Source organism: Neodiprion pinetum, chromosome 2 (genome assembly GCF_021155775.2).
Source record: "Neodiprion pinetum isolate iyNeoPine1 chromosome 2, iyNeoPine1.2, whole genome shotgun sequence".
Lineage (NCBI taxonomy): Eukaryota > Metazoa > Arthropoda > Insecta > Hymenoptera > Diprionidae > Neodiprion > Neodiprion pinetum.
The window spans coordinates 22,158,043-22,178,436 of record NC_060233.1 but is presented as its reverse complement, the minus strand read 5'-3'; the positions used below and the strand labels follow the sequence as shown (position 1 = coordinate 22,178,436).

General features: G+C 34.8%; 2 protein-coding genes and 1 long non-coding RNA gene across 4 annotated transcripts in view; 1 reads left to right on the top strand and 2 right to left on the bottom strand.

Annotated features, from left to right (window-relative positions):
- The window catches only part of LOC124211484 (uncharacterized), a 66,466-nt gene extending 63,408 nt beyond the window's left edge, over positions 1-3,058 (bottom strand). The window contains exons 1-3 of the mRNA XM_046610576.1: positions 2,780-3,058; positions 1,624-1,701; positions 1,416-1,510 (exon numbers count right to left, since the gene is read on the bottom strand). Coding sequence (XP_046466532.1) covers positions 1,416-1,510; positions 1,624-1,701; positions 2,780-3,040 — 434 coding nt within the window. The 5' untranslated portion in view covers positions 3,041-3,058. The remainder of the gene's footprint in view (positions 1-1,415; positions 1,511-1,623; positions 1,702-2,779) is intronic.
- Positions 3,059-3,233: 175 nt separating this feature from the next.
- Strump (WASH complex subunit strump) lies at positions 3,234-20,152 on the bottom strand. 2 transcript variants are annotated; one of them, XM_046610573.2, is made up of 17 exons: positions 19,921-20,152; positions 19,590-19,680; positions 19,307-19,498; positions 18,087-18,301; positions 17,637-18,003; positions 17,273-17,548; positions 16,361-16,586; positions 16,062-16,297; positions 14,139-14,390; positions 13,896-14,078; positions 13,682-13,801; positions 13,415-13,590; positions 13,040-13,302; positions 12,759-12,933; positions 12,390-12,610; positions 10,955-11,108; positions 3,234-3,501 (listed from the first exon to the last, which is right to left on the bottom strand). In XM_046610573.2, exons 1-17 carry the CDS (start codon positions 20,040-20,042, stop codon positions 3,348-3,350), a joined length of 3,423 nt encoding a protein of 1,140 aa, XP_046466529.1. In that variant the 5' UTR covers positions 20,043-20,152; the 3' UTR covers positions 3,234-3,347. The 2 variants fall into 2 exon arrangements, with proteins under 2 accessions (XP_046466529.1, XP_046466531.1); XM_046610575.2 differs by lacking the exon at positions 13,682-13,801.
- LOC124211485 (uncharacterized) lies at positions 15,412-16,517 on the top strand. Its single transcript, XR_006881459.2, has 3 exons — positions 15,412-15,726; positions 15,985-16,299; positions 16,377-16,517. It is a non-coding gene; the product is annotated as an uncharacterized lncRNA (long non-coding RNA).
- Positions 20,153-20,394: the final 242 nt, after the last annotated feature.

Sequence of the window (20,394 nt, the reverse complement as noted above, 5' to 3'; positions counted from 1 at the left end):
TCGGCCATCTTTACTGTCAGTTGAGAGGTTCTGAGTCAAGTTTGGCCGGGTGGTGGGAAAAAGTGAATCGACGATTCAACTCGCTATAATGAGCACTGTGCCGCTTTTTCACGATCTTGTTGAATATATAAATATACTCTTCTTATACATTAAATTAATAGTTATTAAATTAAAGTATATCTAGCGATTGTAAACATTTCAAAGAGAGAATTGGTAAAAAATGAAGTCACAATGACCCATATAGTTATACACATTGCGATTTTTGTCTAAAGGGCGTCATCACTCTCATAGCGCAAGTGACGAAAGATTAAAACTTTATCGATTTAAGCTCGGGGTTAGATTTTTGAATTTCAGTTCAATTCTTTTTTTACAAAAATACACTCATTTTGGTCGAAAAATGAAAGTTTGTGTTAATAATCGTATATATTTGAAGAAAGTTCGAAAAAGTGTTTTTGACTCAAAAATTTTTTTTTTATCTGTTACAAGTTAGACAGTAATGACAGGAGATGCGCCACAAAAGCTCTCGAATTCGAAGTCGTTTGCTAGTTATATGCGCCATACCGCCATTTTGTTATTAATTTGAATAAATTTTTTTTTAAATGTTCTTCAAACTATAAATCACAAAGCCTTCAAACTCAAATTGCTGTAAGTGTTTTCAGTTTCGTCTACAAAAACTCCTAAAAATAGGTATGATTTTTGATTGTCCAAGCTGTACCTTAACCTTAACCCTTTCGGTGGTAAACGGAATTCCACTGTCAACACGAGGTAAAAGTTATCGCATTTTGATGAAATCTGGTGCCTCTAAGACACTCTACGTCATTTGAACCGCCAATTAAGAACTTGATGCCAAATTTCATTTCAAAATGGTAAAATCACTACTGTAATTCTAAAAAATGCAAAATCTGAAAACTTGTTAAAACTTTACTGGAACACAGTACACTACGGATTTTTCAAGCGCTGAAGGAATTCTGAATACAAATTTGAGACTTCTAAAGTAGCAACTGCAATATGCCCATACAATGCAATATATAAAAATTCACCGGACTTCAAATTTTTAACGTATATTTATTTCAAAATTTAGCTGATTTGGAAGTCAGGCTTTAAATTTATAATTTACGTTGTGAAATATCTGCGAGTACCAGAACAGGATTAAAATCCTCACCTAAAAAAATTTGATATTGAAAAAAAACGTCTATATTTGTTGTAGCATTTTGAATGTTGTAAATGTGACCTCAAATTCGTTATCCCTGACCTAAGAAATGTGCAAATACCAATTCTCATTGAAATCGCGGAAAAACGATGTGCATCGTATGGTGTGATGCCTAGTAGTAGGGACACGACGATTTTTTATGTCAGATGAGACTACTGACACCGAAGGAGTAAATCACGAATTCTATCAACTTCTTCTGGTTTACCTTACTATGGAATTCATCTTCACTCCAATCCCAAGCTCAGTCAAAGAATGCAAACAATTTTCGCAAGGATCACCAGATGGAATGGGAAAAATAACCTGCGTACATTGATTAAAAGAAGGATATAAGAAGCTGATACCTTACCGTCATTTTTTTTCTGAGTCTATTTCCATTCAAATAACAGAATAAATAGTAAAAAATACCTATTCACCTCGTAATACAAATTTCCTTTATCCTTGCACCAAACGACGTGTTCTACTTTCAGTCGTTTCAAAAGCTCGTCTAAAACCTGAAAGCGTTTAGAATGAGCTAGTGCCGTACAACTTAAATGAAGAGTTACATGTGGTTGTCCCGTGTTAAATGGAATGGCCAAATATCTCGGGAAAAAATAGGTTTCATACATAAATACTTCTGACACTATTTTTACACTATGGAAGGCGACACAAGCTGACGCCAGTAGAAACTTTCTTACTTATTAGTGAATGCAATAAGGTGCCGTGAAGGCCGCCGTACAATTGGATTGTTTAATAAGAAAACTTTTGGTTTTATTACATAAGATCAGGGCTGATTTTGAGACCAATGGAAAAAAATTTTTTGCTACTAAGTTTAATAACTTTAAAGTTAAGGTTCTTTTCAGTTTGAAGAGGTTACAAACATATTTTACTGGTAAATGAAACAGGGAAATGAGGGCATTTATCTTTGTACCAAATGACGTGAAATCTTCAGTTTGAGGCTTTAATTACCGCTATTGTACTGAAATGTAGGGTGATCAACGATAAGAATCGATTTTCGCTTATTTCGAATTTGGAATTTGGCGTTACTCCTCAACTCTGAAACCAAGCACCATAACTTCTGAGTTTTTGAAACTGAAAGTAAAATTTTATTTTACTTTTTTTTCATTTGACTCAAAGCCAGAGCAAATTTGCTGACTTTTCCAGACTTTTCCCAAAAAATGGTAATTTTGCCCTGACGCAAATCCGCACTCGTAGTACTAATTTTAGTATTTAATAAATACAGCTCTGAATCAATCAGTATTCAAAAACACGTTACTTATGATCTATTCAATGGCTATGGAAGTGAGCACATAGAATAAAAATTATTCTCGGAATACTTTCTGTTTCACGGGGGAAGCTTCATTCTTTTTCATTCCATATCGCAACAAAATTCTTTGACTGATTGAAAAATTCAATAAGAAGGTTGTTGGTAGCACAATCTTATGCTTTCCTCAAAACCCTAAGACTTTCATCTAACACATTTTTTTACGAAACATATTTTTCCCAGATATTTCACCATTCCTCTAGATTGAAATGTAACGTGTAACAATGGTAATCACGAGTGTAATAAAGAGTAAAAGCTGTGTCACTTACCGTTTCCATTGAAATGAACTCATTTTCAGAGGTATTCCTGATGGCTTCACCATGTACATCAGCTCTCGATTTACTGATTAATGACGGAAGATCCTTGGGACTTTTCTTGTGTCTTAGATCCAGGTCAAGTTTTGGTTGTGACAGGGTACTGCACTGTTTCGGATTAATAGGTTTTCCCCGTTCGATAGGAACACCGTAAATCAACTCGTGCTCGTGACTAGAGGTTGGAATACAGACGAGAAAAACTACTCCCCTTGTCATAGTGCGGCATTAGAACGTTAAAAGTTGGTTCAAGGATGGGTACTGCGTTTTATATAAGACCAACAGCCTTAGGAACTGTTAGCAACACGTTTATTGTTCCAGCTCGACTGATCGCATTAGCATCATCATTCTAATGCGAATTACACATATGCGTGATTTTGCACAAATATGGGTCGATATATGTATATGTCTATACTGTACACGTGTATAATTATTTTCTAAGATCTTATTCTCATCGGAAACTTTTTACACCTCTGTACAATAATATTTGGATAAATTCGCATTCAGTTAAAGATCTATACGTAATCTACTTCATAGTCTTCGTGTGATACTGATCCAAGAGAATGAGCGGAATGTGCTTCAGTATAGCTGACTTTGGTAAATTGGAGTACTTTACGAACTCCTCTAAGTAGTTCAGTCCGGTGATACCTTCTTCCTCCAGGATTTGAGCGTTCTTCGAACTGTAAATTCGATACAATGAATATTGTATGTAACAACAGGAGCATAGGTATGTAACTTTTTATAATCTGGTAAGTGAAATGTACGGATCGTCGACATTATATCAAAATAATCATTCATACTTATATCTTCATAAGTTCATTAGAATATTACAAAACGATTGGTCGTTATTAATAGCATAAATTGCTCTTGAAGTTGTATAGTTTGTATACCCCAGTATAAAATCTTCGTCTAAATGGAGTGGAATGTGATGAATATGATTAATTCACTCCCCTTGTGGCATGAAAGGATGGAGGAAGAAAAACGCGAGATTCGAAGTCAGTGCAATTACAATCATGACGGTCAAAAATAAATTCAACTACAATATGTGTAAATTCTGTTTGAGAAATAATAATAAATCAAATAAATTTCGTCTCATGTTGATTCAAGGGTGAAAATTTGCGGTTTCTTCTCGGTGTTTTTTTTAAAGAATTTGAAAATCAAAAATAGCGTGTTTTGAGAATCTTCAATTTTGTCCTGAAATTCAAAAATATATTTTCGCATACTCCGAATGAAAATAGACATTTCGTATCCAGGCAAATTCCAGGCGATGTTAGTCCTCAATAACTCGGTTTAGTTTATCAGATGTTCGAACAGGAGAGACCCGGATAAACTATCGTACGTGTAAAATTTCCAAGTGGCGAATGATACCGACAGAGAAACAAATACACCTACATTGAAAACGAAAGTTCGTGTATCAAATTTTATAAAAATTGGTGGAAAATTCTCAGAATTGTAAATGTTTTTAGTAGTTCGAACTTCCAGCGAATCAACAAAATTGCATCGAATTTTCATTGAACAGTGCATTTTCTTTCCTAAATTGCAATCAAATCGATTCGGAGTGCAGGATATACGCAACCGCAAATGTAGAAGTTTCAAAATTTTTGTGACACTCCTCTACCGAATACTTTATGTATCACTAAGAGTCTGTCCAAATAATGTAAGTTATTCCTCTGTAATTTAGAATTATACACAAAATATTTATTGACAATTTCAAAAATTCGCCATTCTATAACAGAAAGCAGTAAGGGTTTGGAAAGTCTTATAAATCATCTTGCTTGCGACTTGAGCAAGAATTACCGATGTACATATTTTAGTCCAGTCAATCCGTGATTCAAAAATTATTTTTAAAAAAATTTAAATTCAAAAATCACGGATTGACTGGACTAAAATATGTACATCGGTAATTCTTGCTCAAGTCGAAAGCAAGATGATTTATAAGACTTTCCAAACCCTTACTGCTTTCTGTTATAGAATGGCGAATTTTTGAAATTGTCAATAAATATTTTGTGTATAATTTTTGACCGTGCATTTTGGGTAGGCAACGATTTCTTTTTTTTTTTTTTATATCGTAAGGTCAGCCGTGAGTGTAAAACCGAGTTTTCGGGACGGGGGGTGTTGTCATTCGGCCGCCATCTTGAAATTAAGGGTGTAATTCTTTTTGCGATATATCTCCGGAACCGTGAGGCTGACAAAAATTTTGTGAAGAGCATTTTTGTAGCTTATACAATTATTTATAACTTTATTTTATAATTTTTTTATCTAAAATCAATAATAAACATATTATCAGCAGAAAAATACGATAAATAAGGAGACGAAGTACTGTAAGGTGAGATAACTCAGAAATTTGAAATCCTACAGTAAAAATGCTTTTTAGCTTTTTTATATCGAAAAAAGAATTACACCCTTAATTTCAAGATGGCGGCTGAATGACAACACCCCCCCGTCCCGAAAACACGGTTTTACACTCACGGCTGACCTTACGATACAAAAAAAAAAAAAAATCGTTGCCTACCCAAAGTGCACGGTTACCCCCTTTTTGAGCACGGATTGACTGGACTAATTGACAACTGATGCAAGTGACTGTGGCCCAAAGAAACTGCTCTACCAGTCAATAAAATGTGCGAGAAATTTCTGATCTCAATGAAAGGCAGATGCTTATCAAAGCAGGAAGTAAATTATACTACCACAAAAAAGCATTTAGCTATCATTTTCTCGTTAATTATATTCGAATTGTATTTGTTTGGTAACCTAGTGCTTCCAACTTAGTTTCGGTAACATTTCGATTTTTTTCGTAACATTCAGCCATTGTAAAAGAACCGCGAATAAGATCAGTGATTTCAATGATCAAACTCCAAAGTCAAGTTTTTATAATGATTTTTCTGGTCTAGAATGTAATATCTGCAAAAGATTGAGTAGAGTTAGATTTTCTGAATTCCATAATTGGTGGATCGCCTGGATAAAATTAGTAAGTATATTGCGTTTACGATTTTAAAGGGATTAATAGATTATTTATAAATTACGTTTTCTATCAAACAAAAGCCATTCACGAGGCGGGGAAGCAGTGAGTCTATGGTAATGCGTTGTGCAGATCTCTGAAGTGACAGAGAGACGAAGAGAGGCAGACGAAGATACAGAGAGAAAGGTAGTAAATAAAGGAAGAACTAAGGACCGAAAAAAGAAACCATCGAAGCGTGATTGGCGATCATTAGATAATCCCAAATCCATACGTCCACTTGTCCTCATTCTGTATTGTCGATCAAAATTTGAAACAGAGACGGACAGGAAAATTTTGAATCCACCCGATTATATCGTTATCTGTTCAACAAAATTTACGATAGGCACGGATCAAAAATGTCGTATCCGCTTTTATCTGGACATTTGGATAAAAACATTTATCAATCTTTACAGTAGTCTGAATTATAGTATTAATATATGCCGTCGAAAACTTTGTTTTCAAAGTCACTAAGAGGAAACCCTATGCAGACACGGTATATGCGTGAAACTACGGAGCGCAGGATCTAGACTCCGAAAACCATGAAGAGGAACTACAAGACTTTCGAATACCACGGAGCGCTGGTCCTGGACGACGGAAACCACCTTCCCGGTGATCTGGACCACGATAATAATTGAAAATAGCTCTTTATTTCGTAAACTATATTAGAGTACCGTGAATAAATGCAAACTTCATGCGTCTTTCAAAAGCTAAGATTATGAATTCAACAAGATCTTTTTATAGATAGTGAGATATATATACCAAATATTTAGAAAGAACAGAATACAATTTGAAATAATACGACGAAAACTTGTTCAATAATTCAGTTTTTATACAAAAAAAATGTGGTTTTCTTCTTTGTTAACTACGGCGTACCGTTGAGAAAATTTGAAAAAATACGAGTTACCGAAGAATCTTATCAGAGAAATCGTATTATTGTAAAAATAATAGTTTCACAATTTTACTATCATAAAAAGTACCATAGTAAAAAAGAAAAATTAAGGAAAAAATAATGTTTTTTTATCGTGAATTTATTACGCTGAAGGTCTGTCTATTGTGTACATAAAATGCGGGAAAACGGAGATGATGATTGCGAATTCAAGGAAGAAAGGAAATGTAACAAAGCAACCATCTACGAACCTTGATTGAGGATCATCAGCCGAATGTGAAATGTGATTATTTTGATTGAATAATTCCCCTTGTCGCATGAAGGGAGATAGAGAGAAAGATGGATCGAGAAAAGGATAAGTGGGTTGAAAGAAGAAAGGAGACGTAAAAACGCACCCATCTACGATGCTTGATTGACGACGATCAGCCGAATCGAAGGCTACAACAGTGACATACACTGGCGTACCAGTGCGTGGTGGGGCAAGTTGGGTACGTGTCCTGGACACCATCGGGGGGCGGGGGGCATCTTTTGCAAATTATTAAACTTAAAAATAAAAATATACCAACAATATAATACATATTCAAATAATCCCGCGATTCCCGAGCGTGCAGGGAGGAAAAAGAATTCTATTCAATCTAGTATCCCTTAATTGTTCTGAATACGATGACTTCAATTCAACAATTTTGATTTAGTTAGTTTGTCAAAGTGGTTTAGTCAAGCGAATCCCTTGATTCAACAAAAGTCTTTTTTATCGCAATAGAGTAAATTAAGTATTGATTCGAAATGAACCTTTTGATGTGTTTCCGAAATTGAGTCAACTAAATATCAATTCATTCGAATTTTATGTATTGTTCCTCCAAGTCGCGTGTTTTTTGACAAAAACAATTAGGTACTTCACATAAAATGAGTTACATGAATCTAGCCAACAAAAAATTTACATCGATCGAATGCCATGTATACTTTGCTGATCTAACCGGAGCTTGCAGGCGTAACTGTTTAAATCAGTTGCACCAAATTGTTTGCGAGGTAAAAGAAATACCACATGCTTTGAAATACGTAGAGAATATAATAACTTCCACTTTTCTGCCATAGCGTTCGAAACAGAAACACTAATAGTCCAAGAGCTGATGACAAATTTAGAGAAGGTGTTTTGCCCACGTTAAAATAATAAAAAAAACAACACTATTACTATGGCTGCATCTGGAATGGTGGGTCTGGTAGAGGTCTTGTGGTTATTTTGCTACTGCGCAACCTATTAGATTTGAAAAAAAATGAACCCAAAAAATATCTTTTGGGCAAGTTGAATTTTTTTGATCTTCTGTTTTAGTAGCTTTGTAATATATAAATAACAATCCCAGACTAGATTTTGAGTTTTAAAGTATGACCTGACCCTCCCCCCGAATTTATTTAATTACTATACCCAAAAAATATACTTTAGACATCCTAAAATTTTTATGGTATATTCAATAAACAATTTAAAAAATATATGTCAATTGTCAGACGGTTTGAACGGTTTTTAACAACCCCCTGACGTGAATGAAGATTTTAAATAAGTGTGACAAAAAAGTCTCACTCAGAGAGATAGTTTATCCACACCTGCCGGCAGCTGACGGGGCCCCTGGCTCCTCGGCCTATTTTTTAGGTCCCAAACAGGCATTTTATCAGGTAGCGTTAAGAAAAATCCCTTAATTTTTTTTTGAAACACTAATATACATATTAGGGTGCTTTTTTTTGGGACTATTTTATTTTTCGCTCTCGACCTGAAATTTTGTTGGAAATGCTTAAAAAAAATTTCCTCAAAATTTGAGCCCTTAATTTTAGTATTAAGTACTCTCCCAGAACGTGAGAAGATTTCTCATTTAAATTACATGTAAAATTAAATTTTTTTTTTTCAAATTTCTATAACTTGGCCGCATTTTGTGCTATCATATCGCCCGAACTTGGAAATTACTCAGGCTTAAGCGCTCCACAAACGTGCCCATTACGACTTAACTGTAACTTACACCGGTGAGGCAGTACAGATCAATAAAGTCAAATTTTGTCAAAATTTCTTGTTTTCTTCTTGTTATTTTATTGATAGCTCAACCCACAGGTTAATTTAAAAAAAAAATTTTAATAGAACATTTGTAGGAAATTTAATTATAAAATTTAATAAAAAAAAGTGTGTGTGTCAGCTCCGATGCACGACTGGAGTTTACTCCTTACGACCGATGATTGTGATATATATTGAATAGAAAGGAGGGTAAATGAACGCATCTTGCAAAGTGATAAGAGAAACAAACATGTATCTGTAATTATTCGGATTATTTATATTACTTCAAAAATTTCCAAATTTTGAGTGCATATTCGTAATAAGTGACCGCAAAAACCCCTCAGTACGAACTTTCGCTCTTGTCAAACGACTTTTTGCGTTTTGCTCCGCCATATTGGATCCGCCATCTTGAATTTCTAACTTTTGAGTGCGGATTCGTAATCAGCGATCCTGAAAACGGCTGAGTACCCACTTTCGCTCTCGTCAAACGACTTTTTGCGTTTTGGTCCGCCATATTGGATCCACCATTTCGAATTTCCAACTTTTGAGTGCGGATTCGTAATCAGCGACTCTGAAAACCCCCGAGTACGAACTTTCGCTCTCGTCAAACGAGTTTTTGCACGTTTGGTCTGCCATATTAAATCCGCCATCTTGAATTTTCAAATTTTGAGTGCAGATTCATAATCAGCGACCCCAAAAACCCTCGAGTACAAAATTCAAGTCGACAGTAAGTAAGGAAACATGTGTGCCGCTAAGGGTTAATATACGTAATGAAAATAATATATAAATAGAATAGTATGTTTCACAGTTAGCATACTAAGGTAGTCATTATGTGGCCAGGGCAATGTTTTTAGCCTAAGGCCCGTGCATGTAACCCGGAGATGACTGCTAAAACAATTGTCCTGGCCGGATAATGACTACCTAAGTGCGCTACTGTGAACTGTATTTTATTCAATAAATGCCCGATTTTAGCGATTTCTTATAATCTGCAAAGTAAAGTCCGTGGCTGTTTAGCGTCACGGCGCAAACGTCTAGATTTCTTTAGGACTTAATAGAGTAAGTTTAATAATTAACAGGTTACTTCAATTACTATTAAATATAATATTATTTAAATCAAATAGTGCACCTTGATAATAACACTGATTAGTTTTTATTATACTAACCGTTCTACAAACACTCTTGGTAAAAATTACAGGAAATTGAACTTGCTTGTATGGTAATTGTAGAGCGCAGATAACCGACCAGTCTCCATTATTGGACGCACGTAAATTTAAAGCTATTCCTACTGCCCCTATAATAGCACTATTATACGACCTCGGTGGAAAACGACGAAATCTACTTTGATTTTTTAATATTATTAAGCGCCGGTCGATAAACAGCCACTTAGAGGTTTACTTTGCAGACATGAGAAAGCGCTAGAATCGGGCATGCGTTGAATAAAATATATTAAACCAATTAATCAAAAATAATAAAACCACTAAATAAAAGATCTAGTTGTTCGTATTTTAAATGTATATTATTCATAAATGTAAACGATAAGCTTACCAATTAACCGCATCGATGTGTTTTTCGGATTCTTCTTCATTATCATCTAAATCAATTTCTCCCATATTTTCAAATATTTTGACGTGATAACGTCACGTCTTATAAATTCATACGCAGGCACACAACACACACGTCAAACATACGCACACATTCAACTCTCAGACCAGAGGTAGTGAACTACACAGTGAGACTACGAAGCACCGCACAAACAGGAGACTCCGAGTATAGGATACGCTGTGTAATGTATTCCATCTCATTCTTTTGCACGTTCAATATATATGTTTGTCTCTTTCTATAACGCCTCAAGTTTTCGTGTTACACCTGATTTTACTCCTCACATAATTTCCGTACCGGGTTCTATAACTCAAATCGTTTCTTAAGGAGTACGCTCCAAAAAAAAAATAGTCCGAAAAAAAGTACCCTAATGTATATACATTTCCACCGAGTAGCCTTATGGAAAGCACGAATCTCCGAGAAGTTATTAAAAAAATCATTACACAGTTCACGATCAAGTTGGAAAAAATAACGATAGCATTTTTTGAGAGTCACTTATCGTGTCAAACCAAGTGTATTTTGAATATTTTGGTGAGAATAAGTTTTAAAACATCATTTCAATATTTAGATACGTAAATCACCAATTGAGTTATGAGTGTAATGACGAAGAAAAGTACTTACCCATCGCTGATCTCAAAGGACAGGATATATTGGCAAAGATGTGATACATAATCCTCTTTTGCGGCAGCATTACATTGATGTAGTATGGTCTGAACTCCTATGACGAAAACGACTGCATCAACGGGATCTTGAGCCTTTTTGCTCAAAAGACTAGCTGAGTAAAGTAACAAAAGTGAATCACTTTTACAATTAACGATAGGTGTGTATTTCAGGTATTCTATTTATTTATGTATTCATCTCCATTTTACTTATATTTCTTTTTTTGTATAAAATATTCTGACAATGCATTGACTCAGTAAGACAATGAATCATAATTGAAAACTGTATTCAAAATTTGTAACAAACCAGGAATTTTATTGGACAAAAAATTCGAAAACAAATTCAGAAACTGTTCATCCCAATGATCATATTCTCAATTTCTTAGAATAACCTATTCATCTAATTGCTAACTTGAGGGGAGAGTCAGGTGAAATTTCGATAACACTGAGATTTCCGAATCTGAAATTACTAAAAATGTGATCAAAAATTCATTCCAACCAGATAACATCTTTTTTAATCATGTCAAAAATGAAAAACTCACTACGATCAAAATTTTTGCAGAGTCCCTCCCCCCAAGTAGTTGCATGGGGCTTGAACTTTAAAAAAATTCGTTTTTTATATAATTTTTTTTTGATGTAGTAAAAGAATTATTTTCATCTAACTTCAGGTCTATGAAAGAACAATATTTGCACTAAATTTTGTAAAACTTTTATCCAAAAATGTTAAAATTCAGTCTTTCTGAACTGATTTCCGGAGACCCAGTATTTCTGCGGTCGACACGATAACTCCTTCTAGCTTTATCCGAAATCAAAAAACTAAATGTTTTCTGTTGGTTAATGAGTATAGCTAGTGAATGAACGAAGGATTTTTTTTTTTCGATGACAACTTATTTTATAAAGCAATACATGGTGTAAAGTGTACCGAAGATCGCACTTTTTTGCAAAAAGCTCTGCCAGAAATTCAAATTTCATTTTTAAAATCCTTCGTTCATTCACTAGCAATACTCACTTACTAACAGAAAATATTACATTTTTTTGATTTCGGATGAAGCAAGCAGAAACTGTCGTGTCCACCGCGGAAATACTGGGTTTCCGAAAACCAGTTCAGAACGACTGAATTTTCAACATTTTTGGATAAAAAGTTTATGAAACATAGTTCAAATATTGTTCTCTCACATACCTCAAGATTGATTAAAATAATTTTTGATTATATTTTTTTTTTAATTATAGAAAATATGTAATCCCTTACGGATATGAAATAAAGGTTACATTCAAGCGGTAAATATTCCTGATTTTATTCGAATAGATCCAAGCTTGCAATAAAAAATAGGTGTAGTTTTCCATATATAATGACAACGAAATAAATTGTTTACGTGCAATTAGTACCGTGTACTTACCAAGTTTTCTGGAATAGTAAATTTTCGGCAGCTGCGATACAGTGAGTAAAAATATTATCATCTCAATGTTGTTGGTTTTCGTAGCATTAACGTATTGTTTCTCATACGGATCATTCATGCCTGCCCAATTCAATCTGGTGCTCAAATTAAACAAAAGATCTTTACGCACTGGGTCCTGCTGATCCCAGTCACGATTACTGCATATTTCCGATATAATTGCGCTGCAATAAGCCAAATATGTTATTATATATGTTTTTCCTCCTCATGCCGAAGATTAATAATAATAGTCACATATTTTTTTAGGAGAATGTATACGAGAAACACGTAGATGTTGTGAACCATTCAAGTAATTTAACATAACGGACATACTTGTTGAATGTCCTCAATGACATTTCTACTTGTTTGGCATTGAATTTGCAAGCAATGTTTAATTCATAAGCTATTTTTTTACGCAGCATTTGCATGTGTCCGATTTTCAAAACCCAATCTAGCATTGGCGGCCAAGTCTTCGCGCAGCGTGATGAAATCGTCTGATAGTGTTTCCCTTAAAATAAAAAAAGAAATATCAGCTATTGTGTAAAGGTTGAAAAATTTTGGAATATATACTCAGTTTAACAGGAGCACAGGTGTAAAAAATATGAATATCTCACCTTTTGGTGTATCTGTATTCTCTGTGATGTTGTTAAATTCGTTGAACACATCGATCCAAACTTTATCTTGAAATCCTTTTTCTAAGTAGTTTATACACTTTTCAATCTCGGTAAATGCCAAAAAGGATATCAGCTTATCTAATCCAGTTAAACCAGGTATTCCCATTGCTTTTAATATGCCGGAGAAGATTTTATGATTCAAAACCTCCGTCTGGGTCTTCAAATCGTACCATGCAATCGTATGTTCAATATACACAGTGGTCCTGATAGAATAATACGTACATATTTTTATTAACCTATAATTATATAATTAATACTGATACGTATTAGTTACAATGTTGAATACCTGTATCTCTGAAATTGTTTCAAACTTACTTTGGATCGGTAACGCGTAGTAATTCGCGTACAATTCTTCCCATGAAATTGATAGAGTTGGAATCGTTTGATACTAGCAGACTGTTTATTTTATTCTTTTGCAAGTTTCTCCTGCCCGGTACCCATATTAACCCTTTACATTCCTGTTCAACTGCATCATTTATTATAAAAGTTATCTGCAAGAAAAATCTTTATTATTACGATTTACGATTACGATTGAATACATAGGGCAAAGTGTGTCATCGCAATTCAAGATATTGGACTCACTTCTTCCTGCCATATCTTGAGACTGTTGATATTTATGTAGTCCTGAATGTATTGGAAGGATCTGCGATAGCCGTCTATTACCACCGCGAGCTCTTCCAATTTTTTCAGCAATTCACTAGTCTTTTAGAATCAAGATTACCAGAAAATAAGTCGTAAAAAATTAATTTTGATCCTACTTAGATCTGGGAAAATAAAAATGAAACTGTTTAATTACCTTTGACTTTGCATCGAATGTAAGGCCACTGTGCAAGGCAAGGGTTATTTTTTCAACAAGCTCTTGCCTTATTCCGTCTTCAAGTAGCTGGTGAGAATCGACCAGAAGAATACCCAATGAAACACTCTTTAGGGCAAGCACCCCTTCCGTAAAAACTGATACAGTGTACGTTAACTTAGCTACCTGTAGCAATAAAGGGGACTTAATAAGGAGATCATGATGAGGACAATTTAATTTTTGTACCTTGAGCCTGTCATCCAACTGTGCGTATTCTCTCAGTTTATCCTTGCTTAATCGCAAAGGTATCTCTTTGAGATGATTGGTTTCCAAATCGACAATCTGTGCAAGTAGGCCAAACACTGTTTCTGGAATAACTTGAAGAACATGTCGGGCAAATACTTCCAATTCTCTACTGTAATGCTGTGATACTGAAGACAAATCTGAACTGTGAGCTTGATTTATACGTAGTAGTGGAGTTTCCAATGCAGATGCCATCTGCAAGGAGTAATATTCTCATAACAATTTTTTTGCTTTCGTTTAATTAATTTGATTATTTTATGATATTTCACACTAGTCCTTGTCTTAAAAATATATCAAGTATGTACCTAATCGTACCCCTTATATATATTGTGTGTACCTGAACTTTTCACTTCTTTTCCTTCATGTAAGTATTGATCTTAAATAGTTCATTGTTTTCAAATACAGTGAAACTTCAGTTATACGTTTTTCAAGGGATATGGCAATATTTACGTATAAGTGCGAATAACGTTGAAGCGAAATATCTAAATATTTCAAACCTTCATGATTAGCAGATGAAAAATTCATGATTTCCAGTGGTTTTATAAATATTATTCTGTCATGTAATGTTGCCAACTAATATTATTAACACTAATTGGTAACACTTCAGTAAAATCGCATAACAGTCACACAGGCTGAAATTCACCCTAGCTCCAAAAGTGATATCCTGCTTCAACAATGAGTTCTAAAAATCTAATAAAAATATCCAGGTATTGATTAAGGGTCGCAGAAAAAGATCTCTTAGTTTTTCCCAATCACAATTGATTGTTTAAATATTGTAAAACATCGGCAAAGTTATGATACTAAAGGACTCTACGAGAAGTTTGAATAATGTGTTTGGTGATATTCACCCCAAGTGACTAATTAGAGTTAGTTCGAGCATTTCACAGCTAGCTTAAACATTCAAAAACATACTGCGCTGGTCTAACTTGTACCTTTTTCTTCTAAAACTGTAATTCTTCTCAAAAATTTTCCTCTTCCAGATTTTTTCTCGTATTTATGACTTATATTTATACATACAAACTACACTATCACATTCTAAGATAGTGAAATTACATCTCTGAATTTTTTGAGGTAGATTGGACTCATACATTTGACAGGTAACATGTCAAAAATGGAACAGGGTCATTTTGAACCAGAGTGTTCTTCATAATCCAAAAAATAAGTTAGTTGTCGAATGGTTAAAGTTAATATAGTGACGGTAAGTAAAAATTATCTCTCCGTAGATATGGTGCTGACCTGAACTTGCCAAAACGTCTTTGGGATAGCAATAGCCACATAGGTCAACCTGCGTCATCCAGCGGTAGATAAGAACACGAAATATCAAAACGCGTGCGTTAATTAGCGGTAGGCAAACATCAAATCGAAAGACTGGACTTAAAAATCAGCTGCAATAATGTTTAACAGTTAGAGAACAGTGCTATGAGACGGTTAACGTAGAGTATATGTGCCAAACGTTAAACGAGAAACCTGCAAGTGAGATATTTTCACATGGTTCATAGGCACAAATGGCCTCGACGAAGAAAAATTTAAGGTATAAACAAGAAAAACGTACAAGTGCTTAACGTTTAAATGAGGTTTTACTGTATCAGTAAACAGTAAATAGAAAATGTGGAATTTTTGACAAGAAGTTAAAAAATAATTGAACTCAATGGGAACTGCAGTTGAGATATGGATTCAAGGTTAAGAAAAAAAACCTCATTTCACCAATAACATGGTTCTTACTTTTTGACCGTGTGTGTGTCAATTTTCAGTGGACATAATTCACAACGTTTTTACGATTTTTTTTTAGAAATCATCAATGCGAAATATTACCATTTTTTACTAATAAAATGAGTATTGAGCAATATCAGGAAGTGAGAATAATACCTTCGAAAAAAGGGGTTTCAATTTGGTAACCATCGGTGGATCCTTTTTAATACACTCCTGCATGATGCTTATGAAAGACTCCATAATGTTCCATGCGTAGCTACAGTCTGTTACGATGTTTAAGGCGATCATTACATCCTCAGTTATGCTACTGGTGCGAAGCATACGCTGCAGTATATCACGAGTGTCAGCGAGGTACTGAGATATATGTAGATTATGCTCCAATTGATGAAACTCTGTAAGTTTATGTTACAACAATCTCTGAACAATTAACAAAAAACCATAGACAATCAACTTGCCTTGAACTTCTTCCAGGGCCTGAAACAGCTGCACTATCTTTCTTCCCTCGTCTTGCTGTAGGGAATCAACGTGTTTTCCTATCTCTTTGAACCATATCTGCAAGCATTCGTTCTTTTCTACCCCATCTAGCGGCCTGTTTCCACTGAACACTTCTGCCAAACCAGAAATACGTTCAACGCAAATCTCTTTGTGACGAGTCCAAATTGTTTCTTTGTCAGTCAGCAGCTGCGTAGGTGTTCAAGTATAGTTAGTATTAAAACAAAATGTAAAGATAACAAAGTGACTATCTGACAAAGCAGTTAAGGCAACTAATTTTTTCATGATGCACTTTCTTTAAGACTCTACATTAGTATTACAGTGTCTAAGTATAAGGAAATGGATGGAGGAAATGGCACCAGCTGCAGTATATCTATTCGCTTCAATCTCACCTTGCATTGCATAAAATAATGCTGTGTAGAAAATTAATACTCACTAAAAGAACATTGAATTTACTGGATATTTCAATTTTTTAAAAGCCGAGGCCAGAGTTTATAACCACAAATCTACTTAAGAACCCCAGCATCTGCTGTGCTTAAACCGAATAGACAAACTGTAAAGTTGGACATCTTCAAAGTGAAAAGATTCACAAGTAGAATAAATATGACCTAGCAAATCCTTCCGTACAATTTCATTATCCTCGAATGCCTTTAAAATATCATTTCACACCTACTGAGTTTATTTGGGAAATTTATTTTCAATCTGACTTCACTTCACTCTATTGTACAATGTACAACATTTCAAAGATGCTGAATGTTCCACTAAGTAGAAGTAGACTGGTGTAAAATAAAGTGCAGGATGAAAATTATAAATGAGATATTTCATTTCTTCAATAACCATTATTTGAAATAATACGCGCCATTAACATGTCTCACCTGTTTGTACATCTGTTTAACATCTTGCTCTAGTTGAGCAGTATTAAGCAAAAGCCAGAGACATTCAATGGCGATGTATTTGGATTCCTGTATAACGAGTTGGCGGATACTCCGCGATCGTTTGGATCCTTCGCTGAACATACCAGGCATTGAGGTGTGGAGAAGGATCCAATGAAGAGTAACATTACAGTCACGAACAAGCTTGACAGTATTTCCGATTGCATTTTCCTCCACTCTTTTGGTTAATTGGAATTCTTTGGTATCGGCTACCTGTTTCTGAAAATCACAGGTAGAAACTTACTCAACATTTTTTGTTAGCATTGAATTTTGTTAGAAGAATAACGTACAGACATCGTATGCATACCTTTAACTTCTGCCCATACTTTTGAGCAATTTGTTTCACGTTTGAAACCTCAAACGTGTTATTGAGAGCATTTTTTGCAGCTTTATATGGCTCCCACCAGTCCCACAAGTTCAGGACTAGCCCCATGTATATACTGATCACCCAATTATCCGGAAAAAATCTATCGACTGTTTCTCTCATTATCGAAGTTTGAGAGTGAAGCGTAGACGGGCTGAAGGCTAGAGCCACGACTAGCATAGCAGCCTGACTGGCTAGCGCCATGCTCCGATGTTCTGGATAAGGAAAAGCCAGACTTTGATTGTATATTTCGTCCGAGCGAAGGCGACTTATTACGAGATCAACAAGAAGAGTGTTGAGCGGAATTCGTCTGTATACGAAAAAATTATTTTGTGAGTTTTTAACCTAGAATTTTGTGAATGTTCAATTCAAATCAAAGAGGGAAAATATTACTTAAAATATGCTTCCGGATAGTTTGCAGGGCGTTTGAAAGGTGCATTGCTAAATCCTGTTGATCTGAGTAGGACACAAACATCATCTACCCTTGTCGTTGATATATGCTGTACATTGTATCGGTAGTAGGAAACAAGCAGCCGTTCTCGAATTGGTCCTTCGAAGTGCAGATCAACCAACAAAAGCATGACTCCGTACAAATACACTGCCTCACACTGCGATACAAGGACGATTTCAATATTATTGCTCAGTTTGCTACATCATGTACGATCATGAGTGGGAAAGCAAATAGTTTTTGAAATTTTTTATCAGGGATTACGAAAGGTTTGAATTTTTATATTCTTGATCTTTGTCTGGCTGTTTATTGCGGGCAACCAACTGCGTCCAGGAATGAAAAACATCGCTCGTTTCGTGAAATTCGGAATTAACAGAAACTTTTGCTTTCAACAATTTACTGTATCAGATATTTCTATGTGAAACAGATGTGAGTTCAAAGTAATTTCTGCAATCCTGCTTTCGTCTTTCATATTCGATATATGAATTATTACTTTTTTCTCAAGTAAATCATGGAATTTTAGTTGTAGAAAAGAGATCAGAATAAATATTTTGTATAAAGATTGTTATATTATTACAAACTATGATCAATTTTAGATACTCAAAAGATTCTCCGACTTCTCTAGTAAACAGGAAATTTCTTTGAAGTGGGATAGCTTAAAAAGTCGTTTTTGATTTCTTTGTTCTGAAGAGAATTTCAAAAAAAGAACATGCTATAATAATCTGATGAAGTGAAGTTGTTTGCAAATCGAGTCATAACACATTCAAAAAATTGTAGCGCAGTTTGAAAAAGTTGACACAGCTGAAAGCTGTTCAGCATAGTATCCATTGGAATTAACATTCTTAATCACCAGGAATAATTCCTCCATCATTCCAAAATGTCACATGAAAATATGCTTCAGACAAAATTAAATCACATATGTTTTAAAAATAATATTCAGAATTGAGTTCATGCAGCAATATAACCTTGCTTTGGAATACAGCAGAAAGCTAACGACTATTGGAACTTAAATTACATTATATCTCTAATGAGTAAGCATCTTTTTTGCAAATATTTTTAAATAAAATTCTCTCCTTTTTTGCGACCACTATCCGCATATTTGGTTGATTAACTTCCTTAATATCGAGTAAACAAAGCTGACCAGACACATACAATATGTCCATACCATCAACTGCTTTCCTTCTTCACTGAGCATTATTGTTTCGATAGATTGCTGTATGTATATTCCATCCTCCAATTCTTCGGTAAAAGCATTCAAATCGGTAACATACTTGTGAATGCTTTCAAAAGCCAAATAAAATCTAGTCAGAATATCTGAAAATGTATCACGCATCTCTTCGTCCAGTTCCTGCGATACCTGGGTTTGTCAGACCATTTGGTTAGTGAGTAAACTATTATATTCTGATATAATACATCCATCTATAGCTTCGATTACAATTTTGACTCACAGAATCATTTTCTATTTTATGCTCATACGCATCGGCAGCCTTGAAATAGGAGAAGTCCAAGATGATTTGGCTGTAACGTTGATCCGCCTGCCTATAAATTGGTGTAAGGGACAAGTTATGATAGTGAGATTGACGGACGTTTATAGAATAATGAATACCTCATTTGCAGTTTGACGCCTCAGTGAGAACTTAATGTGGATGTATTATTTATGTGAATTGGAAATTGCTGAAGGTGTTCCATATGAGCATGACCATCGTGATATCGTTTTACATGCATATGCAGAATGACGATATGAGAATGAAGAGGTATAAACGAACAGAGAATACTAACCTAAAAATTGGCGGCACGTAATCCTTTAGCCGCATCAATTCAGCTATAATAGCATTTCCACGCGAAACAAGCTGTAAAATATTCTGGCCGCATCCGTTATTCAATGCCAGAAAGTCCCCCATTTTAGAGACAGGTTAATCTGTTGAACCTTTTGACGAGACACTCCACTTACAATTAAATAGACCACGTCGAAACATTAGTTTTCTGCTTTGCGGACTCATTGCAGCAAAGTCGGATAGAGTGCGTGAGCATGATTGCATTGTTGCAGGCGTTACAGATGCAAACTGTCCGCCTTATTAACGACCTATTAATATACCTCGGGATATTCAAATACATTAATTATAACCTTAATTATAACTTACCGACTCATGTCTCAAATTCAACGTCAAAATGAACTTAGCCGACGTTGCGAGATTTTTCAGCTAACAAATTTTGCATTTTGCTGATTTATTTTCAAAATCACGTGCACTTACT